The following is a 23,978-nucleotide window of genomic DNA, read 5'->3' as shown; positions in this document are numbered from 1 at the left end:
AGTTGCTCTTCCCTAATTATCTTCTTTCCCCACCCACCCAAGGGTAACTACTATCCTAAATTTTGTGGTTACCATTTCCATATATGCTTTTACTACATATGTGTGATATATCCCTGAATAATGCAGTCTTATTTTGCTTGTTTTGAAATTTGGTATGATGACATTCTGTAGTCTACAGTTTGCTTTTTTCTCTCACCATTGTGATAATTCAACCATGTGGATGTGTGTATCTATGGCTTATTCATTTTCATTGCTGTATAGATCTCCATGGATGAATATATTTGCTGTCTGTTTTGTTTGGTCATAAAGTTTGTTTCCATCTTTTTGCTGGCCTGAACACTTAGGCACATGTATGAGAGTTTCTCTACAATGTATTCTTAGGAATGGAAGTAAGTCACAACTGCATTATCTACAACTTTACTTCGTTCTTTCTATTCTTTCTTCAATCTTTAATGGGCTGCCTAATATTCCCTTGTATTAGCATATTGTAATTAAATTAGCCATGGGCATTTAGATTGTTCGCAATTTTTGCTGCAGTATGTATATGCTTTTTGCACATGTGAGAGTTTATCTGCAGCATAAAATTGCTGGGTGAGAGTGTTTTAATGAGGCCAGTTATATAATTCGCTAATTATTTTTCTAATTAAATGAGCTCATCAGGTGACAGATTCAGATACATTATAAGTTAAAATGTTTCAAGTTCCACAGCATTTTTCAGCCCTGAATTCCCTTCCTAACTCAATATTAAATAATACTTTTTTTGTAGCATACATTCCCTACCCCAGTCCAGCACCAAATAAGGACATACTTTTATGAAATAAGTATTAATTTTTTTAAAATAAAAACATTACTTTGGCAGTTCATAAGTTGAATATTTCCTGTACAAATGAAAATGAACTTTCTCCAGCATGGTTTTTCAATTTGAATGTATCTTATCTTACTATGAGCAGCCTAGTCAATATATTTTAAGACTCTAGGGTTGACGCATAATTTAACGGTTAGCTAACGACAGCCCATGGGCCAAATGTGGCCCACTGCTTGTTTTCTAATAGCCTGTAAGCGAAGAATGTAGAAATGTTTTTCATGGTTTATTTTCATTTTTAAACGGTTGAAAAAATAAAAAGAATAGTAATATATTGTGACATGTAAAAGCTAGAAAATATTCAAATTTCAGTGTCCACGAATAGAGTTTCTTTTAACACAGCTCTGCTCAATTGTTTATGTGTTGTCTGTGTGCTTTTATGCTACAACAGCAGAGATAAGTGAGCAGTTGCAAAAGAGATGGTGGTGGTGCTCTCAGTGCTTTGAGTTGCTGCTCAGTGCACTACAGATAGAGCTTTGATGCATTTATAATCTGACAGTGTTTAAAGTGCCACACACGTAACTCTACTGTGGCATTAAAAAAAAAATTACCAGTGATTACCCTTCATGTCAAGACAGGAAGAGAACAGTGGACTTTGAATGTTGTGCTTTTTAACACAGTGGAATATGGGTTGTTCTACAAAATTAGACGGCAGGTTATGTGGTTATTATGCAGTGACACAAGAGCTGTGCTAAGGAGTACATTACCACTACTAAGCACTCACAACAATATCCCCAACTCACAGGAAAGCAATGGTCAGAAAAATTAGAAGATTTAAAATATGATATCTCATCACTGAGAATTTCTTCACAAAAATAAAAGAGTCAAACGACACTGTAACCAGAGTGAGTTTCAAACTGGCTCATGTGTTAGCCAAGCAAGAAAACCATTTACCAATGATGAGTCAATTAAATCATGTTTAACTACAGCAGATATGTGTGCCCAGAAAATAAACTCATTTCGGACCATTAGGCTTTCAGCAATAACTATTACTTGAGGAGTTGGGGGCTTTGGGAACAATATAGTAGTCAAAAAGCAATTCAAATTATTTGAGCAGTTTTCCTTGGCTCTTGGTGAGTTGACAGATATTACTGATACTGCCTAGTTATTTGGAGTCAGTGCCAGGTTTGAAGTGACTGAAGAATTGGTCTCTGTGAATAGTCTGTAGAGAACAAGTACAGGCAAGAATGTTTTCAAACCAGTTGAGGAAACACAAAGTTCGTACAAACTGAAGTGGAATCTGCTAGGATGTTTTACAATGAATGGTGGTGAAAATATGTGTGGAGGAGAAGAAGGCTTATATGGACAGATTTACAAAGCTTGCAACAATGTAAGGTGTTTAAAGCCTATGGTTATGTTATTATTCATCAGCAGGTGCTTTACAGAGAGTATTTGAGTCTGTCGTGTATCATTAATTTATTGAACCAGTAGCGTCGCCAGTGAACTTTACTTACTGTCATTGACTTCATCAACATCAGTTCTGTGAATTTTTGTCAGAAATAGAACTGAATATCCTGACTTGCCGCACCACACAGCAGTTCTGGGGCTTAGCAGTGATAAAATTTTATTGTGGGGGTTTTTTTTTTTTTTTTTTTTTTTTTTGGTTTTGTTTAGTTTTAGCTCTGAAATAAGATTGAAAATTTTCCAAGTGAGAACTGCCCTCAACCACTATTATCTCTTTGAGAATTAGTTTTTGCTTCAGACTTGATAATGTTTCTTAATGAATTCAACCTAAAAGTACAAGACAAAGCAGTGCTTATGTGCAAAACTTATATTGCATTCAGGTCACTTTGATGACTATTAATGTTATTTGAATTGCAAGTAATAATATCAAGCTAATTGAGGAGCTTCCCCCAACCTTTGATTGAAAGTGATTCATCTGCAATGTAATGATGAGGCAGATATCAAAGAGAAGAATCTAGTAGAATTTTACACAGATACCTTCCAAGTCATGGACATGCTCCATTAAAATCATGTGCTTGTGGATTAATAACAGTATTTGCAGTATCTAGGCTGTGTGAAAGGAAGCATTCAAGATGAAATATATCAAATCTCATTATAGATCCACATTAACAGATGAACATTTGCAATCGATTTTGAGAAGGAACACTAACTTTGAATACCAGTTAATTTAAGTATTATCCTCCCATAAGGAATTACATGCTCCTTAGTATTAGCAGAAAAAAAAAAAACTTATTACATTTTGAATTTCATCAATAAAAATTTTGTGAAACTTAGTTTTCTCTTTTTCTACACAAGTACCTGGATGATATTCTTAGATGCCCTCTTGACCCACAAATCCCCAAATATTTACTATCTGCCCTTTTTAGGAAGTTTGCCTATCCCTGGCTTAGAGCAGTGTGGCTCAGAACAAACCATTTTCCTGTCACTTTTTCAGTAGCATTTTTGTTTTGTTTTCTTGCTGTTTCCTCACAGCAAGAAAAACTGAGTACTGAGCATGTTATCTTCTATAGAACTTCCTGGTCCTTATCCTTACAGGAGAGCTTTTTGATCTTATCATTTATAATGGAGTTTTATGTTGGAACTGCCTTGAGGAGGTATCACCTTTTAATTCCGTCTAGATGTGACCTTGGAAACTGCTCAAGGCCAACCGTTGTGAGTCTAATTAAAGTACTGAAATTTGTTACTATTGACTTAATCCTCAAAGCGGTCAGACTGAAAGATGGTACAGAGTATATTTTGTAAGGTTTGTAAGTCACATTTTGCTAAAGACTTGTGTGTTAGTTGATGTAAGAACAAATATATTTGTTTTTTTTTTTAATTTGCAATAAGAAAATATATAGCTCTGCCTCTTTAAATAGGTTGCTTCTAATGTTTTTAAGCATATACTATACTTCATGAAACATTTAAAAGTTGAATAAAGGTAGAAAGAAGGAAAAAAAATTCACCCATGTTCTTTGTGTAAAACATCCACTAGAAATATTTTGGCGTTTTCCTTCCCTGCCTTAAGTCAGTGATAATTTATGTGTGTTTCAGTCTACCCAATGAGTGTTGATCTTTACTTTGAAGGGAAATTTGAGAATGGTGTTGCAGAAGGAATGGTGGATCCCAACCTAAACCCCATCTCAGCATTCCGACTTTCAGTTATTCAGAATTCTGCTGTTTGGGCCATTCTTAATGAGGTAAGACAATACATTAAATCAGTGAAACTGCTTAGATTCTACATTTTTTTTTTTACAGCATTTGGATTTCATAATTAAGACCTTTTTGGAATTGAAAATTGCCATTTCATGCTGTTCACTATCTTGTATTTCAGATTCATATTAAAAAAGTCACAAACTGACTTATCTCCTAAGAAACCAACAGATTTTTTTCCCCGTGAATTTGTTGATTAAAGATGGCTGAGCATGTACTGTTTTTTGGTAACTTGAATTCTACCTCTTGTGAAATCTACTGTAGATAAGATGATTGTCATTTCCACTTGGAAAATGAATCTTCCATGGATAATTGTATTCATTCGAACCTAAGCTGTCCTCCAGTTTTAACTTGACTCAGACATTTTACAGTTATGACAGCCTGTTAATATGACTTGTACTATTTTGGTATTATACTAATACATAAGAGTTGTACATATTGTTACATTCCTTAAAATTTGAGAAAAATTAATGTTAAATACATTTTATGAAGGGGGTACTTTTGAAGTTCATTTATTTTACTATTATAGACCCTCTTTTATAGATTATCAGGGATTATATATATATATATACACACACACAAATATACATAAAATGCTACGGAGTTAATTTATTAGAAACACTTAAGAAGTACATATTTTTGTGCAGTAAATTTTTGAATCAATACTTTTTTTGAAAACCAGTTACCTTGCTTTTTTAAGTTCTTTCTATATTTTTCTTTGGAAATGCAAACATTACAAGTTAATGCCATTTTTCAAATGCACTGCCATTTAAGAATGATTCTAGATTGATTTCCTAACTGAAGTACTTTTATAATCACAGTGATTCTGAACAAAATATTTTCAAAGGCATTTGTCATTCCTTCAAGCCAAGATTTTAAAGACCAATGTCCTTCTTGAGGGTTATTTTACTATACTATGTATGGTGTGTAGCCACAAAAAATCAGTCTGATAAATTTTAATGTGCAGGGGTGATGCATTTCAACCCAAATTATCATAGACTGAAGTCATTGCATTTCCTTTGATATGTAAAATGACAAACTCTTCTCTTTTAATCTTTGTCTTTAATCCATGAATTAGAGGCATTTTCTCTTTCCTTGATGCTTTTTTATATCTCAGAACTCACTCTGTGAGTTCTGACAAAATGTTTTCTAGGTAATGCTATTGTATGAGTCATAATTGGTTTAATTTTAAAGAAAATCAAAATTGTAATGTTGGTTTTTTGGTGAAAGGTATTGTAACAGTTGTATGTTTTTCCAAAATAATTTATTCTATTGCATTATGAACTTGTAAGTAAATTCACATCTGAAGAGTATTTATTGCTCTTAAACATGCAATTCCAAATGATATCCCTACTATAAACAAAAATATTATCAGCCTTAGCAATCGGTGATCTTTACAAAAGTCTTTTACTTTTACAAAATTATGAATTATCAACATCAGTTCCCAACCAGCCTGGTGTCCTCAGGTGGGTTGCAGGCGGTTACAGGTGTGCAGAGCTTGAATCTCCTGAGCTTTCAGAGTAGCCAGTGGCTGAGGCCTCTGGCAGTTGGAGGTTCTAGCTGGTTGCCTTTAGCCTGGAGGAGCGTCACCTGGTTACCCAGCAGGCTGAACATACAGCTTCTAGACAGCCTCGTTTTCTGTGCAGGGTTATGCAGTGAAAAAGGTTGGGAAACACTGATCGGGTACAGTTATTTCCATTACTCCATATTTGAATAACTCTTAGTTACTTTTTTTTTTTTTTTGCGTTATGCGGGCCTCTCACTGTCGTGGCCTCTCCCGTTGCGGAGCACAGGCTCCGGACGCGCAGGCTCAGCGGCCATGGCTCACTGGCCTAGCCGCTTCGCGGCATGTGGGATCCTCCCAGACCGGGGCACGAACCCGTGTCCCCTGCATCGGCAAGCGGATTCTCAACCACTGTGCCACCAGGGAAGCCCCAATTACTTTTCTTGATTAAAAAGTTACATGTTGCCAAGAATGATTTCTTTATGTCCGAGTCCAGTTAAAAATTTTTATTGAGGTTTTTAAATTTTACTTTTTATTTTCTTTAATCTACGTTTTATTTCCTTCTCAAATCTCCTTGGCCCAGCGCCTAACAGGGAAATGTCACTGCAAAAGCATAAACCTTTCATTACAAAATTGTGGCACCAGCTTCGCATACTAAATTACTGCTGTAACAAATAAGTATGAGGAGGTAAAAATCTGGAGGAATCCCCGTGTTTCCCTGCTTCCCAAGTAGCTAACTCTGATTTGAGGAAGAAAGGCCAAGCTCTGAGAGTCTAGGGAGGTGACAGTAGTTGCAGCTCCTGGCCATCTGTTGGGGTGTCTCGGTCTTGAGACTGAGCCTTTCCCAGCCAGCTTTGTCCTGTTTTTGTGCTCAGTCTCCCCTCCCAGGCTTAGCTCATCCCTCCTGTTCCTGAGAAGACTTTCAGCCAGATCTTATCCATCTTTCAAGGACTCTCCTGTGCACTCCTTCCTCCCCATGGATTTGTTACCAGTGCCTCGTTGAGCCCAGAACAGTGCTTGCCACGTGGCAGGTGCCCAGGCGGCGTCTGGGGAAGGGGACCAGCTGTTCCAGCCCACACTCCTCTTTCTTCTTCTTCTCTTTACCTACTGTCCTTGCCACACACACACACACACACACACACACACACACACACACACACTCAGCTGTCTGTTTGTGGTGTGTGTGCACATACACGTAATCACTCTGGCCAAATGTCAGGCTCCTGCAGGCAAGCCTGTAAGACATGCTTCCTAGCTTCCTCTGCTGCACAGGTGCTCACGGACCCTCGTGTTAGCTGCGCTCTCCTTTCCCCCAGTTTCCACTAGACAATTAGAAGCAGCCAGGCTTGCCTCAAGCAAGCGATTATAGTGGTTCCCCTTAAGAGTCATGTTAGGGACTAAAGTATTGGGACAGAAGATGAGGGGACCTGGAACGAGAGCAAGTACATACTTGACCTTGAGTGGACACTGAACCACTTTTACCCAGAGTGAGTGGGGAAAAGTACAAATGGCGGGACTAATTTTATTTTATTTTTTATTTATTTATTTTTTTTTTGCGGTACGCGGGCCTCTCACTGCTGTGGCCTCTCCCGCTGCGGAGCACAGGCTCCGGACGCGCAGGCTCAGCGGCCATGGCTCACAGGCCCAGCCGCTCCGCGGCACGTGGGATCCTCCCGGACCGGGGCACGAACCCGTGTCCCCTGCATCGGCAGGCGGACGCGCAACCACTGCGCCACCAGGGAAGCGCCTAATTTTATTTTTATGTATGTATATGGTATGATGTCTCTGGAGCTGCACTATCCTCTACAGTAGCTACTGGACACGGGGTGGCTATTTAAGTTTAATAAAACATTCAGCTCCTCAGTCACACTAGCTCCCTATGGCTAGTGGCCACTGAGTTAAACAGCACAGATATAGAACATCTCCATCATCACAGAAAATTCTGTAGCACAGCACTGTGTCAAGAGTGCTAATATGAACATTTTAGAATCCAGAATAATGAATTCCCATCATGAGGCTAAAAGCAGACATGCAGAATATATCGTAGTGCAAATGATGATGAGTATTTTGGGTGAGAAGAGGAGGTTGAGGACCTAATTCCAGGATTCTACGATCCACTTTCTAAGTTATTGAAGTCTCATGCATTCTTTACAGCATTCACTGTCCCTACTGTGTAGTCCAAAAAGAGTGACAACTTGAGGATGAGGTTCCAAAGCTTGTGTGATTGACAGGCTTTGGAAAATGTGAATGCACATGGATTTAGTACACAGCCTCTAAACGTGTATGTGAAGGTTAATTCAGCTGTTGGAGATGTCTTTGAACAAGCTTTTTAAGTCAATTGCATTAGTAAATAATTAGAAGGTGTTATTTTTAAAACTTCAGCAACGCTATGGAGGCTTCTTTTAAATATGTCATAATAATGAAAAAAGTTGTCTTCCAACAATGCTGTCCTCAAAGACAAGTGTGGTTATATGGAAACAGCATGTTTGGAGAGATTGCTCTAATTAATAGCAGTGAATGTTTGTAGCAGCCAGAATTCCATGGATGAGCCCCCCCCCCCGCCCAATGACTTGGTATATCCTAACCCTTTGAGTATGTGTGGAACCTGTGAGTATGATCCATAATTATGTTGTACAGCAAAAAGGAGATTATCTGGGGACAGCTCATCTAATCAGGCAAGCCCTTTAAAAGCAGAGTTTTCTCAGGCTGTCAACAGAAGTCAGATTCAAAGCAGGACTTGTGGCACCATGGCTGGTTTAAGATGGAGGCGGCCACATGAGAAGGAATGCAGATGGTCTTCAGGAGCTGAGAGGCCCCAGCTGACAGCCAAGAGAATGGCAACGGCAGTCCTGCAGCCACAGGAACTGAACTCAGCCACCAACCGGAAGGAGTGTGCAGGTGGACTCTCCTCCAGCAGCTAAGAGCTCAGCCCCTCCAACACCGGATTCCAGCCATGTGAATCTCTAAGCAGAGAGCTCAGTCCTGCCTGCCTGGACTTCTGGCCTACAGAGCTGTGAGATAATAAATGGGTGTTGTTTTACGCTTTTAAATTTGCCGTGATTTTATGCAGCAATAGAAAAGGAATACAATATTTAAAAGAGGTGAAGCGGAGAAGGCTTCCTACTTGATTCCCTCTGGTATGTTGGGTATTTCTTGATAAACTTATGAATAAAGTCTTGCACTAGCAGATGATATACACAGGCCTCACCTGGGATTCTCTCCCAGAGACCTCAGTTAATCATCTTTGGAAGGTTGTTGGCAAAAACTTGCAGCACTTTTGTAGCGTTTCATGAAGGAACCGCTAGCATGAGATTGCAGGAGCAGGATCCAGTGAGTAAGGAATCTTTTTCCTGGAATAGGTGTCACTTTATGTTGATTAAGGCTGCTCTGAGCCTGTCAGTTATTTAAGAATGAGGAACAGTGGTATTTTAAGACATTAAGAGAAAAAAAAATTATGCTTTTATGTAGAGACCAAATAATCTACTCTGTATTGAAGGACTTTTTTAAAAATTTTAACCAAAATTTATAGTCTAAGCACAGATCAAATCCTATACGTGCTGACGAAATTTTTGTACTTAGGGAATACTTTTCAAAATACTTCTCTGCTTCCAAGCCATTAATTGCTAATGAAGTTTAATTTTGATTTGTCCATTACTTTTTGTGCTTCTTTTACTATATTGCTATAGCCTTGATGTAAGAAAAGCTGAGCTAAAAGAAAGAAAATGAGAGGCTAACATTATCGAAGGTCAGAAATTTGAGTCATAATCATATCTGAGATCCTAAGGGAACTTTGACATCTGATCTCTTTAAAGAAAAGGAAACTTTTCAAAGCTATGTAGCAGTGTTCATAGTGTGTGAAATTTAGGTTGATAGTTGTAAATTATTAATTATTAGTCTTAACAGATATATGCCATGATAACTAACATGCTTACTTTATTTCTTCAATGCATGTGAACCTACAGTGCTGAAGAGACCACTACTACAGTATTACTAAAAGAAAACAACAGAGGATTTGTTATATATATACATATATATACCCGTATCATCAATGCTTATATAGAAACTCTTCTCTTCTTACCTGAAACACGTGCTTCACCTGTTTGGGCACTAGCTAGAGCATTTCCAGAGGAACAAACAAGAGCGAGCTGGCACTCCAGTTATGTGTGAGTTGAGAATTTAGATGTTCAAAAACGTGAACTGAACACTGAATGGGAAACACCGTGTGGAAAAACGTTAGGAACAGTGGTGCTAAAATTGTTCTAAACTAAGGACTGTCTGTTGTGGGGAACATTCAATACTCTTAGACACTAGGGAAGCTGTTTAATATGTCACTTGCTCCTAGTGGCTTCATGGTATTAGTAATTAGCAAATTGCCCTGGAATCAAAGGTTTGGTACTTTAGTTTGATTAGCATTCCATTATTTATTTGAAATATTCAGTGTTGGCTGAAATTGGGTGAAAATACCTTTTGAAGACATAGTCTCTGAGCCTTAAAGATGGTGGATATCGACAGTACTGTAAGATGCACTGCCAGCAGAGTTGATACTTTTCATTTCAGTGTAGACAGTCACGTTTTCTAAGACAGATTTAGAAATCAGCTGAGTAAACTGTAACAGTTGTTTCATTTATGGAATGAAAAACTGAAGCATTTTTCCTTGAGAACAAACTTTGTTTGGAAAGGTTGTCTTTGTAATTGGGGGTGTTTCTGGAAGCACCCCTGGGAGAAGCTGCCTGAGGAACTGCTTTTCCAGGTTGTACCAGATGTCTTTTTCTCCGTAAATGTATTGTACATATTTTCCTTACAATGTCTCCATTGGTTGAATGGGTAATCTCTGTAGTAATATTTTAGGTACCTGTTGGATTTTTAAAGGCAGGTTATTTATTTTCACATTTGCTGCTATAACTGAAAACCTGATAACTAGTCCTGTTGACTGTGCCTTTCATCACTGTTTCTCTGTGCCACAACCGTTCATGTGTATTTGAGATAAAGAAGTTTAAAAAGCCATGTTGAATTCAAGACTCCTAATAAAAATAAACAGGTAAAACTTCATGAATACCAAGCTTTCTTTATTATTAGTTTTGCTTAACACTGATATAATAATAGTTTACTGGTACTGTTTTCAGTTAGAAAACAGGTGTGGATTTCATATGTGGATTTTGGGAAGTCTTTTAAAAGAGAAAAGCAGCCTGGTGTTAAGACCGTGATTATCAGTGTCATGCATGTGTTCACTCAGACCTTGCCTATGCTACTATACAGTCCCTGGAGTAAGAGTAGCCTCCGGGGACCTCTTCAATCTACTGTATTTTGTTTGTTGGGTAATTTTTTGTTTTTTTTTGCATGAACAATGGCTGTTAATGATATTTAGAGCCTGTAGAACAGTGATTCCTATTTGAATTACACGTAGAGGCTTTTGAAGGTTACACTAGGATCCTGTGGCTTATATAAAAGTTTAAAACGCAGCCGATTAGAAATGGGGCTGGACTTTGTACCTTGTCAGTAACAGTGGGGGAGGGGAGAAGGGGAAACATTATTACCATGTTCTCCAAATGGATACTTTCAAAAATAATTCATATTAAAAAGTTTTACCTTTCTCTTTTCCGCATGCCCTTAGTACTTTGCATATATTCTCTGTGCAGAATAAAATACATGCTTTAGTTTAAAAAATATTTATTATAGAAATGTACATTTAGTTTTAAGGAATGTACTAGATAACAGTGTTAGCATATATATTTCTTCAGATTTGCAAACTTTACACCTTTAAGATATCTACAATGATAGTTTATTTACAAGTTTCACAAGAAATCACCACCTCACCAATACTGTTGACGCACCTAAGATGTCAGAGGCTCCCTGTTTCACTTCACTCTGTACTTGTAGAAGGAGCACAGTGTGTGGGTGAAGTTCCAGCCCAGCGCTAGTGACAGTCCATAGAGCAGGATGAGAGGTGCAAACGGGTAAAGAAGAATCACTGTGTTTTTCAGAAACGGCAGTGCTGGAAAAGGAGCAAACCCACAGGCATTGGTGGGAAAAGTAAAGGACTAGTAAACGAGCGTTCTGGAAGACGGCTTCCCCCACAGCACGAGGGGCCGAGCAGGCACACACACTGTGAATCTTACTGAGGCATCTTACTGACGATGCTGTATTGCAGCCAGAGCAGTATTACTACTCCTCTGTGTTATTTCCTTCTCATTCGTGGCTGTGAAGAAACCGAGCACAAGTTTCTCAGCACAGAGGCTGAATGAGAAGCAAATCCAGGACTGAGGTTAAGAGTGAGGGTCAAACATCACCAATATTAATGGACGCGGTGGTGAATTTAAACCTGTGATTGTTCAGAAGCCTCCCATCCTAACGTACCAACAGAGATGGATGATGTTATAGGAAAAAACCCAACTTTCAGCTATTTGCGATTTCCCAGCGGGGGAAAGCATTACACGTCCCCTTTGAGAAGGTGAGATCTCAACTAGTATCCCAGACTTTAGGAAAGAACTGAAACTCTCACATATAAAATCCATCCTCAGATATCCGTGTTTGTTTCTTGCTCATGGCTTGGTTAGTGGGTCCCTACCCCATGCATTCTAACCTAAATATTTCTCACACAAGTAGTCCTTAAACTGAAAGTGAGCTGTGCTCAAAGAATCTTCTAAATCGTAGGGAGTTACCAGGAGAGTGATCCAAAATCCACTTTGAGAAACCGTAACGTGGCAGTGTGCTAATGACATTTTACAACTTTCTCAAAACGTGAAAATTCATTAGAAGCCTAAATATAACATGTCAAACATTTCCTCTGAACTAGAGAAAGGACTCCCAATGCCCCAAAGAAGGTATTCCGATGTGGGTGGCAGGAGGGTTTCAGTGGTTCCTGGCAAAGCCAAGGGGGCAAACGTGGGAAGCTCTCACCGTAGGAGCCAGTCACGTGTGAGTACAAGTGGCTTGTGTTTACAGTAAGAGCCTAATCGTCTAGAGTGACAAGAAAGGAAGGGCTGAGAATATAATGCTAACAAATCATAAGTAAGGTCTCTAGATTTAACTCTGTTTAACAGCGATTGTTTCGTAACATACACGAAGAATAATGTAAATACGGTTCTCATTCATACTATGAAAAATGAATCGATAGCAGGATGTAGCAATGAATTCACACACGTCCTGGGCTCAGCAGAAGCTGGGCCCGATCTTCTGTGATTGATTATCTACGGAACCTCTCACCCCTAAGCTTGCCCAGTCCAGCGGGTGGCCCGGCACCTGGCCTGAGGCCCAGACTGCTGAGCAGGCACCCCTGCTGTTGACGCGTAACCACCTGTGCGCCCCTGGGCGCTCGCCTGCTCCTGAGCCCCACAGTCTCCCTGTGACGGGTGAACTTTGTGTACTGTGTCTCGGGTCCAGTATATGACTTGGGAGCAGGGTTCATCTATTTTAAACACAGATGTTTACAAAATAAAGAATATTTCAACCCCCCCCAGCCCACAATCATAAAACAGAAAATGAGGCAAAGGAATTAAACATGCCCACACATCGGACCCAACCCTTTCCTCACTCTGACTGCCGGTAACCCAGAACCCAAAAGCCTGGGAGAAAAGGAAGAGGAAACTGATCGTGGGTTTCCTGCCAGTAACTTGGACAGCATCAATATGGTTTAACATGGTTCCTTGAAATTATAAAATTTGTTATATACCAGCTATGCCACCTGCTAGCTGCGTGACCATGGGTAAGTTACTTAATCTCTCTGCGCCTGTTTCCTCATTTGAAAAATGGGGACAAGTAAAGCTGTACCATGCATCTGTAAAGATTAAACGGGAGAATTCCTATAAAACACCTGGGACAGTGCCTGTAAGAGCTCCATGAAAGTAAGCTAACTGTATTACTGTTACAACTTTCCCCTCCCTGTTGTGTTGTCAATCAACCAAAAAAAGCAATTACTTACCGCTGTATCCTAGGAAAGTTACGTAGATGTAGTAGCCAACTGCAACCAACCATAAGGTATTTCCAACTAAGTATCCAATAAATGTGTCTGTTAGGATGACATCTGCAGAAGAGACGCATACAATGAATCTCTTTTCAGTGGGTACAATGAAGACTTTTTGATAATATGTTGAGAAGTAACTGCTACTTACGGTTGATGAAAAAAAGCTGGATAAAATGCAGAATGACGAGGAGAGGGTAAAAAGCGTTCAGATGCACATCGAAGGCATAGCCCCACTCCACATCATAGTCTCTGCTCTGCCGTTTCACTAAATACTTGTTAGAGATAAACCTGAAGAGAAAAGTTAACATTTATTTCATACATAGTACAATAAAATTAATTATGAATATTTACCGACTACCTTCTATGTCCCAAGCTTTATTCCAGACATTTGGAGATACAGCGGTAAACAAAACAAATTTCTGCCTTCAATCTCGTGGGAGTAGTCTGACAACAATACAAATAGCTGTCAGACGGTCCTATGGAGAAAAACAGAGCGGTACAGAGAGTACAGAGCTGAAATGTTACATATGCTGATGGTCATCAGAGAGCGACATCTGCGTAGAGTCCCAAGGGCAGTGATGGGAATCCCCGGGGCAGAGCATTCCAGGCAGAGGGGGGTCCAAGCACAGAGGTGGGGGCGGGTACAGGGAGGTGGCAGAGGGCCCCGCAGGCTTGAGGAATGGGGGTGGGGCACAGAGTGCCTGGGACAAGTGAGAAGATACGTAAGAAATGGAATCTGAAAACAAACGGGAGCCACATCTTATAGAGCCTGTGGCCACTGTCAGACGTTTGGGCTTTTACTCTCGGTGGAATAAGAAGTCACTGTGGAGTCCCCAGAAGAACGTCCGACTTACTGTACTGACAGGGTTCCTCTGGCTGCCGGTCTGAGAACAGACTCTGGGGACAAGAATGGAAGCAGAGAGGCAGATGGGAGGCTGCTGAGAGCAGGAGATGAACAGGGTGGCAGCAGTGGAGGTGCTGACCTGGGGATATATTACCGCTGGAAGACAGAACCAACAGGACTAGATGTACTAGACTAGTGCTAGACTTGAGTGCTATGGTACAAAAAAAAAAAGATCAGTCAAGGACGACTGAGAGATTCTGGCCCTAAACAAACGGAAGACTGAGGTGCAAGGTGGGGATGCCTGTCAGTCTGGAGTAAGAAGTACAGAATGTCTGGAGTTTAGAGGAGAGGTCCAAACTGCGGATATAAACTCATCAGTGTGCAGATGATATTAAAAGCCATGAACCCAAATGCGATCACCCAAAGAATGAACGCAGAGAACAGGTCCAAGGCCTAGGACCTGGTTCTCCCCTGTGGAAAGGTCAGGGAGTCAGGAGGAAGCAGTAAAGAGAGAGCGGCCAACGGTGTCTCCAGCCACAGGAACCATCACTCAGCTGGTGTCTCTGTTCCACAGCGTGGCCTAATCGTTCTGTTAAATGATGAACGAACGAGAAGACAGACAGCCAGGTAACAGATTGTCAAAGGAAAAGAACAAAAAAGATCATTGTATTATAAACACAGCTGTGGAAATTCAATGGACTCTTCCACATGTGATTTCATTTTGAGGACACCGTTAAAATGCTATGCCTAGTGGAAATAAAAACAGAAAAAAGAAACAAGAGGGAGAAGGTGTTAACAGTACTAATAAAGCAGTCCTGTACTCAGTTATCTGAAAGCGGCAAGACAATAGTGCTCTGATCGAGCAAACGAGCTCACCAGAACACCTTCCACTTGAGCCGAGAACCTGTGCCATTAAAATGAATGGGGTAAGCATCTAGCCCACTACTCAAGTTCCCACTCTGGGGTCCTGCTGCTGCCCCTACCCCTCTGCTTAGCACCTGAATGGCTGCTTTCCAGGCTTCTGGCCTCCTTCCGAGTCTCACCTCTAGAACATGGACACGCCTTCTGAGAGAGCTCAAAGACAGCTGTGGTGCTCCCCTCCCACCTCCGTATTAATAATGCCAGTCATGTCTTCATCTTGGCCAGACTGTTGCAGCTTCCTTGTTACCTACCCCAGTGGCCAATGAACCTTCACTTCATTATCAACAAGCCTCCTGAACTCAACATGTCCAACATGGAATGCTTCATTTGCACCGGCCACTGACTCCTAAGCCCCAAAATCCCAGGCCACCCCAGAGGCCCTGGGTCCTCGTCTTCCTGCCCTCATCTATTTCTGTGACACCGCACTAGTCCGGGCCTCCTCTGCGCCAGTGCAGACCCCACGACTGTATCCAGCCTAGCCACTCTCTCCAGCTCCTCCGTCTCCACTGCCATAGAGAGGATCTTTCCCGAAGAGTGAATTGGATTGTATTTCTTACTTCAAAGCCTCCAAGCTCCCCACCGCTCCCCCTCCCTCCTACTCCCACATGCAGCCTATGAGCTAAAGTCCAGTCCCTTTCTCTAAATTGCATTTAGGGCCAATACCTCTATTCCCATCTCCTCCCCAGCCATCCAGTGCCCCCTATGCCCCCATACCTGGCACACTGTTCCACACCTCTCTGCCTTCACACTTGGTGCCAGGAATCAGCTACCCCATCTGCCCAAATACCTCCTCATGCTGGCTTCTGCGGCGCCCCGGCGTGACTGGAATCACGCATGATTTCTATTTCTGGTTCCTCACACGATTCACAGCACAATGTAGGTTCTCAAAAATATACTGAGTCCTTCTCCAATGAACTGAAACTATGATACAGACTCACACTAAAGGTACTAAACTCCCGGCTTCTGCGACCCTCCAGATCACAGAATCGCAATGCATTCAAGACAGAATGCCAGCTACAAACTATTTGTTTGAAAGCCTTATTGAAATTTTTTCACCTAGCATGTTTCCCTTGGATATCTTGATAATTAATATGCAACTTACATTGTTTAGCAGTATTCTTTTTAGGCCAGATTTTAGAATCTTAGGTTAATGATGCATTGCATTTTCCAACTACCTAGCACATACAAGACCTGTACTGGACTAGTCAGAAATTACAAAGCAAAATAACAGGTTGGTATCATCAGAGGTTAGCATCTCAGAATCTTGCTTAAAATGTTAACAGCTACCATTTATTGAGCACCGACTACATGCCAAGTGCTTTTCATACCACAATCTTTTCAAATACCTCATAAATAATCAACTCCATCTTCCAAAAGAGAAGACTGGAGCTAAGAAGTACACAGTAAATGACTGAGCTGGCATTTGAACCCAGGCCTCTCTGTGACTCAGGTTCCAGTGTTTTCTCTGACATACGACGACCACCACCACCGGCCCCCTGCTGAGCTCACTCACACATCCACCCCTTCCGCCAACCCCACAGGAGCACTGATCAGGGAGAAGGCTGAAAAACCAAACACCAGATTTATACTCAGTACACTACTGTGGGTACAGCAAACCCAGACAAAGTCAGACTGAGAACCCAGTCAATAAAACCCACGTGTGTGGCTCAGAAGAAAGACACCAAAATTTTAACCAAAACAATCCTTTTTCAGGTGTACTTCATGTCAAAGATGCAAAGTAAGATTCCATAATATAACCCTCTACATCTTATACCACTAGAAGTGACCCACTGGCAAAGGCAGCAGAATATCGTGCCGTCATCCAGACAGCTTAAGCAGAATTGGCTAACTGCATAATATTTTTGCAAAATCAAAATTTTTGTTAATACGACACAATCATTACTTCAATTCACTTATTTGCCGCGCTTTGACAAAGCAGACCATCCCCTTAGAGTATTTTCTGATGTAGGTACCGACACAGGAGGACAAGGTATATTAATCCTGGCAGCCAAAATCGATGCTTTCAGTTCATCTATCTTGTTTCAATTCCCATCAGCTACTCTCTGCAGCAAGCAAATGGGGGCTCTACAGCAGCATCTGAAGAACCAAAGTTAACAGTACTTACCACATTAAGGTTGATATGAGAAGGCCGACGCCTACACAGTCTATGAATACGACCCAAAGGAGCAGCTTTATCGTCTCGAGAAACCCCATGTCCAGCACAAAGCCGAATCCTACAGTGGACACTGCAAGAAAGATTCACCAGATGCATTCAGGCACTCTGCTAGATTCTACGGGTACAAGGCATGGTCTCTGCCTTTCAGATGCCCACTCTAGTGTGGGAGACAGGTATGTAAACCCCAAAGGTGTGTTACATGTAACTGATTAAGAAATGCAGACCACCTTGGAACACAGAACTACCACTGAGATATCTGAAGTTTACTGAGGAGGCCCCCGTCTGTCTGTGGTTCACCAGGGTAGCCCCAGCATTCAGAACAAGCAGCGCTCACATATTTTTAAGTCTAGTTAAAGGTGAAAAAAAATCCAACACCCTAAAGACGGCTCAGACCCTTTCACTGCACTATTGGAGAACTAAAAGCAGTTTCTCAAGTTCACATTGGTACTTTCAGAACTCTCATTCTGGATTGGCCTGACGGTGAAATGCAATTTCCAACCTCGGTAGTCCTTTTTCACAGTAAGTTTGCATTTGGGTATCAATTTATTTATCATGGTAGTTAAAAGACATGGAGTGACTCTCTCCTCTGCTTTTGAAAGTTCTGAGGAAAAAGGTGACTCTGGCACCTGCTTGGGACTTTTAAAATCAGGAAGAATACCACCTTCTTTCCTGTGAGGAGATTTCTGAGGCTTCAGAGAGGAAGAAAACAGCTTCAGAGATCCCCAAATTGTGACCCACAATATGCTGATAACAAAAGATTCTCCAAATGACAAGCCCAACCTGAAACGCTCATTTATTCTTCAACTCTCCTGCAGACAGACACTTACCACAGAGCCAGAGACTTAACAGGACCAAGAAAGCGGGGTCATCTCTGGCCCACTGATCCTTTGTCTGCTTCCGGTAATGAAAGTTTCTATAAACTCTCTGTGGGGAAGTGAACAGGTAGAGCATCTGCCAGGCAGCAAACTCAAAGTCCATCTGCCGGAAACGAAAAAGCCTCCTCAGGTATTTGTAGCGTTTTGCTCCAGCTGTGTGTCTGGCCGCATCCCTGGAACTCAATACCCCGTTCCCCTGCACTGGGGAATTCACGGAAGTACTCGGTAACATCTTCCTAGATGGAAGAAGAAAAAAATTCTATTCCAAGTCATCTGAAGAAACTGTCAGCTACTAGCACCCCTCTTGTGAGTTATGAGAGAAGTCACCTTACATGTCGGCTCCAATCCCTGCGTAGAGGCAGGGCTCAAAAGCGAGTGGAGTTCGCTCTGGGGCTGCAGAAATGATCACTGCACTTCAGGCAAGGGCTACCCCACGCCCTTCTGAACCTTCATAATAACACTTCCATAGGGTCCTCATCTTCCCCACACTTCACTTCCCTCAATCCTCAGCTTCCCCCTTCCCCCCCACTCCCCGGCAGGAGCAGTGATACTGATGGAGCCAAAATTTGCCCTCAGGCAGTCTGGCTCAAAATTCCACCTGTCATGTGGGCTCTCGACCATCAAGACTTTAAGAGAAAGCCTTTGCTGAAGCCAAACAGAAACGATGTTCCCGACGAGGTAAAATAAATGGCCTATCTCACAGGTCCATCAGCGCATGACCAGCAAGCAACTCGTTCATGACTATGTGATGTAAAAACAAACCAGAACTCAAATGCATAGTGTTTTACTTCCTGACTAGTTCAGCAGGGGAACGACAGCGTGGGAGTTCCGGTCCAACCAGTCTGAAGCCAGGGGAGCGCCGGTCACCGTCCGGCCCCCACGCCCCGCCCCGGCAGCCCAGTGTCTGGCTCCACTCCCCAGGCCTCCTCCGGGACGCCGGCGGCGCCACCCGGGCCCTACGGCTCCCCGCCAGCCCGGGGCCTCGGGTAAGGCGGCCAGATTTAGCATAAAAACACAGGACGTCCAGTTACAACTGAATCTCAGAAGAGTAATTTTTAATATCAGCAGGTTCGAAACACTGCATGGGACATACGCATACGAAAACATTCTTCGCTGGTATCTGAAATTCAACTGTAACCAGCCCCCCTAAATGTGTCTGGCAGCCCCGCCGCAGGCCGAGCAGCCGAACCCGGGCGCGGTCACTCCAGGGCCGGGTGACGTGGCGCCGCGAGTTGCCGGAGGAAACGGCCCCCGGGTGAGCCCGAGTCGCGCGCAGACAGGGCGGTGGGCAGGCCTCACCTGGAGCCCCGCGGCGGCCTCCACCGGCTCCAAACTGACCCGCCACCGCCGCACAGCAGCCGACCCCAGCTGTCGCGGGGCCAACTTCCCTCCCAGCAACGTCGCTGGCGCTGGGGGCGCGGCGCGGCGCGTCACGTGACCCACTTCCGCCGCGCGCGCGGCCTCCCGGGCCCCGAGGTCCGCCGCGCGCCCGCCGGAAGTGGTGGCTGCCGGCTTCCGGTTCTGCCCGCCGCGGTGTAGTTGGCGTACTGTCAAGTCGGGGCCGTCGCGGACTGGAGCGGGTCTGGATAGCAGCGGGCAGAAGGCGCAGTCATGCCCCGCTATTACGAGGACAAGCCGGAGGGCGGCGCGTGCGCGGGCTTGAAGGAGGACCTCGGCGCGTGCCTGCTGCAGTCGGACTGTGTGCTCCAGGTAGCGCGGGCGGGCGCTCGGGTGACCGACGCCCGAAGCGGGGAGGCGGGGCCGGCGGAGGGCTCTCGGCCGGCCGAGGTGATGGTCAAGAGAAGTGCCTCGGAGTTCGCCATCCTGGGTGTCGAACGCAGCTCCAACTTAATGAATTTGGGCGAATTCACTGTCAGAGCCCCACTTCCCAGTGGTGTGAAATTGGAGAGAACGGTTCCCGCCCCGTTGGGTTTCTGTAAAGGTTAAACCATTTCGGGTCGAGAAACACGGAATGCTGCCACTCTGCTAGGTTCTGGAGGCATAAAGGAGAATAAGAAAGGTTTCTTGAGCCCTAGAAAATGAGAATCAGTAAATTAGCAGGTAATTACATGAACCTGGCACACTGTATTGCCTAGTAAATTCTCCTTTCTGTGTTCAGTGGTGGCTCAGTAGATTCTCTGCCTACCTTGTGTTGGTTTGAACGTGTTGCTGAGTTGAGTTCTGTGCATTCCTGCGTAAGTTGTAAATGAGGCAGCTCTTTATTTTCACCACTTTGTATCTTGCTCCCCCTACCGTGGATCTTGTGGTTTTACGTGCTGTGATGGGAGCTATTGCTCTCCTGTTTTTCCCTCACTACAGCCCCAGGTCTTCTCAGGAGCCAATGTGAATGCAGAGAGGTTCAAAGTCGACTGGGGAACCTGGGTTCTGGCCTTAAACCCAACCAAAGCACAAGTACCTTTCCGATCACCAGGGCCTGGTGAGAGGGCAATCCGTTGGGTGCAATTATTTTTGCTTTCGGAGATGTAATTCCAGAAAGTTGCCCTTATTTCAAAGAAAAGACAGCTACCCAAAAATGGACATCAGCCATGAGGCTGTATTGGTGTTTTTGCTGATTCATGTTTTACATTTGTTTCACTGTTTTTGGCAAGGGCTGTGTAAGCATTCAGTAAATACTTGTGTTATGAGTAGAGGTGCAAAATGCCTCGGGCACCCAGTGGAGAGCAACTAATTTTGCTTGAGAATTTGGAAACTTCTCACAGGAGGAGGTAACATTTGCTCTGAGTCTTATAGGTTGAGTAGTAGTTTATCAAGTAAAGGAGTGGAGGCTGTGGTGTTTGTGGGGAGAATCTGAAAGAACAGCACATGCAGAATCATGGAGATGTGGCAGGCCCACGAGAAGCTGGTGCCCTTCTGGGCTGGAGGAAGGGGAATGTGCCAGAAGGCTTGAGAGGACGGTTGCTATGGCTAACGGCCCTTGTGTGTCACAGTGAGCAGCTCCGGCACAGAGTAGGACTGAGGAAAGAAACTCTGCAAGTGGAAGAGGATACTGGTGGCAAGCAGAACACCAAGTTGGTTTTTTGCAGTGATTGATTGATTTAGCAAACATTTGAGTGCCAAGTCTGATTGAGGGGACATACACATGAATGGGACACATTGTAGAAATTGGATCTCTGGGAAGCTCGGAAGGTGTAGGCAGAGGTAATGACCCAGACACATTGCACGGATGTTGCTTTCCCCCACTGAGTATGTGGCCTTTTTGTTGCTGAATTTGGTCAACTAGGAAGACGTTGGTGTTTTCATATAAAGAGTCTCTTAAATGTAAGTGCATTGACAGTTTGTGTTAAATTCATCCTGAATGGTCACTTCAACTGGACTATAAAATGGCAATACTGAGGCAAAACATTGAGTTATGCAAATCCAGGCGGATATCCTACCTTCTCGGATGGTGTCACTGGCAGCTCCAACCCACCCCTCCCCACTAGGAGCTCAAGACCAAGGGGAGTTCTGCTGAGGTATATGCCTGCTGTGTATGGCCACCTCATTTATGATAAGGGTTTTGATTCCTCAGCTCCTTGAATAAAGAAATTAATCTGATCTTTTGGCAGGTGATGCTATAGTCTCTCCTTGCCAATCTTTAACCCACCTGCAAAGCTGCTAGACTTTAATTTAGGGAGGAATTAAACATAAAATACTTAGTTCTGGGGCTGCACTGAGAGCCAAGGAACTGTAGGGGCTCAGAGAAACTCAGGGAAATGGTGATAAGGATGTAAACTCCAGTGTGGCTGGAGAAGAGAAACAAGGACAAAGCAGATTCAAAAGGCATCTCTTAGATAAACTTCTTAGGATTCTGACTCCTGGGAGTTGAAACTGTGCCCAAGGAACTCAATTACAAGTTATCTCCCTTGTGTCTTTTAACAGCTTCCAGACCTGCTGACTTTTCATCAGAATCACCTGGAGATGGAGGTGGAGCGCTTAAAAGTACAGATTCCACTGCTCTCCCCATCTCCTTTATAAATTAAAAGTATCTCAGGTTAATTCTTGGACACAGCCATGTTTAGGAATCACCAGTCTTGACCTCAGAAGGCAAATAAGCTTGGGAGTGTATTAGTTGGGTTATAGGTTCAGGCAAATATTACAGAGACCCGGAATAACAGTGGCTTAAAAGAGAGAATTCTCTATCTTGTTTGCCTATAAGTAGGGTCTAGTCTGATCCTCTCTGTCTTCCGTGGACCTAAACACTGTTGATCGGTGGTGTCAGGTGCTGTGATGCGAGTTAGGATGTTACTCTCACTCATGGTCCAGGACTGCCTTGCTTCCACATCATCAGGCCTAGTAACATGGGGAAGGAAAGTGGGGCAAGCCACTTTCCATTACAGACCAACCCAAAAGTTTTACATTTCAGTTCCCTGCATATTCCATTGGCTAGAACTTAGTCACATGACCATACCCAGCTGCAAGGTGGCCGGGAAATCTAGCTCAGCCGTATGCCCCACTCAAAAGGAAGAGTGAATGTTAAGGGGGCAATTAGCAATCTGCCATTAGGGGTGGAGGTGGAGGAAGATGAAGTAATATTTCTCTCTGAGTGTAGTATCTAGATGGATCTTCCCGGTAGGCAGTTGGCAGTATGGGTTGAAAGCTTGTGAAAAAGATGGCATCTCAGATACGGTTTGGGGAAGCATCAGTTTATAAATTACAGTCTTTTGTATAGTTACAGTCTTTTATCTCTACGTTGTTCATGTGGGCAACCTCATTACAGAGTTTGAGGGAGGAACATAATAGTGCAGAGAAGCTTGCTACTCTGTTCTGGTTCACTTTTGAGATTCACTGATGTAGATGACAGTTCAAATCTAGGGCCCAACAGACATAAAGACTGGAATGCGGCCAAGATTCCTGGGGATCAGGAATGCCATAGATGTGGTACCCTGTAGCTTTTATCACAGTGAAAACCAGGAGTGTGCCTGGCATTTGCACAGTAAAGGTTTTGGAGAGTGATTGCAGTGGTGGAGTCGGGGTGTCAAAATCTGCTTGAGGGGAAATCCTTGATGATGAAGAGCAGGTGAAATTTAAGTTACACCAGAGCTTTCCACTTAAGTAGTACTCTAGCCACCCTCATTAACATCTTTCTGAAATGTTGAGAACCAGCACTAAAGCTGTTCAGATTTTAGGGCACCTAAATGGGGCTGTTTGAGCTTTTAAAGTTAACATGGAACAGGGTCATTTTTACTGTCAGACAAAATTGCTTGATTCATTTTGCATTGGAATTCACTTCGAGTTGGAAGATTTCACGATCTTCCTTTATATCGTGAAGCACTGCATAAAGCAAAAGTTTATGAGCAGTATATGTTTTATTTATTATTTCTTTAACAGTAATAAAATGTAAGGTTTTGATTTTTTTCCCTTATGAATTGCAAGTTAGTTTAATGTCATTAAACCTCAGGTGATTCAGAAAATTCAAGTTCAGTCTCCTTTTCCCAGATGTTGTTTTATGCATTTACAGTCCTGGGAAACGGGAACCCCCTCAGCACCTTTCCCTGCCTCCCCTCCCCCTTCCCCTCCCCTCCCCCCTCCCCTCCCCTCACCTCCCGACCCCGGTCTCCTCTCCTCCGTGACGACGCCGCCCCCGGGCCGCGCTCGGTGTCGTGCGTTTCCCGTCCCCCCCTCTCCGCGCGCCCCGTCCGTCCGTCCCGTGGCCGCCGGCTCGTGCTCCCGTCCCGGCCCC

General features: G+C 43.2%; 2 protein-coding genes across 9 annotated transcripts in view; one reads left to right on the top strand and one right to left on the bottom strand.

Moving 5' to 3' along the window:
• MGAT4A (alpha-1,3-mannosyl-glycoprotein 4-beta-N-acetylglucosaminyltransferase A) overlaps positions 1 to 10,556 on the top strand; it is a 108,582-nt gene extending 98,026 nt beyond the window's left edge. For 5 of the 7 annotated variants that reach the window (XM_055088918.1, XM_028497059.2, XM_028497060.2 and 2 more), the window contains 2 exons: positions 3,893 to 4,005; positions 4,140 to 10,556. In XM_055088918.1, coding sequence (XP_054944893.1) covers positions 3,893 to 4,005; positions 4,140 to 4,166 — 140 coding nt within the window. In that variant the 3' untranslated portion in view covers positions 4,167 to 10,556. The remainder of the gene's footprint in view (positions 1 to 3,892; positions 4,006 to 4,139) is intronic. The other 2 variants (XR_008618813.1, XM_007109611.3) reach the window with 2 other exon arrangements.
• Positions 10,557 to 10,567: 11 nt separating this feature from the next.
• UNC50 (unc-50 inner nuclear membrane RNA binding protein) lies at positions 10,568 to 19,740 on the bottom strand. Of its 2 annotated transcripts, none has more exons than XM_028496763.2 (6): positions 19,598 to 19,740; positions 18,251 to 18,530; positions 17,373 to 17,493; positions 13,631 to 13,770; positions 13,441 to 13,542; positions 10,568 to 11,514 (listed from the first exon to the last, which is right to left on the bottom strand). In XM_028496763.2, the coding sequence occupies exons 2-6, from the start codon at positions 18,528 to 18,530 to the stop codon at positions 11,378 to 11,380; spliced, it is 780 nt and encodes a 259-aa protein (XP_028352564.1). In that variant the 5' UTR covers positions 19,598 to 19,740; the 3' UTR covers positions 10,568 to 11,377. The 2 variants fall into 2 exon arrangements, with proteins under 2 accessions (XP_028352564.1, XP_023985657.1); XM_024129889.3 differs by having other exon boundaries at positions 18,251 to 18,534; positions 19,598 to 19,736.
• Positions 19,741 to 23,978: the final 4,238 nt, after the last annotated feature.

Source organism: Physeter macrocephalus, chromosome 12 (assembly GCF_002837175.3).
Source record: "Physeter macrocephalus isolate SW-GA chromosome 12, ASM283717v5, whole genome shotgun sequence".
NCBI lineage: Eukaryota > Metazoa > Chordata > Mammalia > Artiodactyla > Physeteridae > Physeter > Physeter macrocephalus.
Note: the sequence above shows the minus strand (reverse complement) of the source record. Positions and strands in the feature narration are given on the sequence as shown.

What these genes read in the sequence shown, in the direction of transcription:
- UNC50 (XM_028496763.2), bottom strand. Translation starts at nt 18,530, where the DNA reads ATGTTACCGAGTACTTCCGTGAATTCCCCAGTGCAGGGGAACGGGGTA. An exon ending in GTTAAGTCTCTGGCTCTGTG is followed by an intron (nt 17,494 to 18,250) that starts GTAAGTGTCTGT and finishes TCTTTCTTGCAG; the next exon opens with TGTCCACTGTAGGATTCGGC. An exon ending in AACTTTCCTAGGATACAGCG is followed by an intron (nt 11,515 to 13,440) that starts GTAAGTAATTGC and finishes CTCCTTTTCCAG; the next exon opens with CACTGCCGTTTCTGAAAAAC.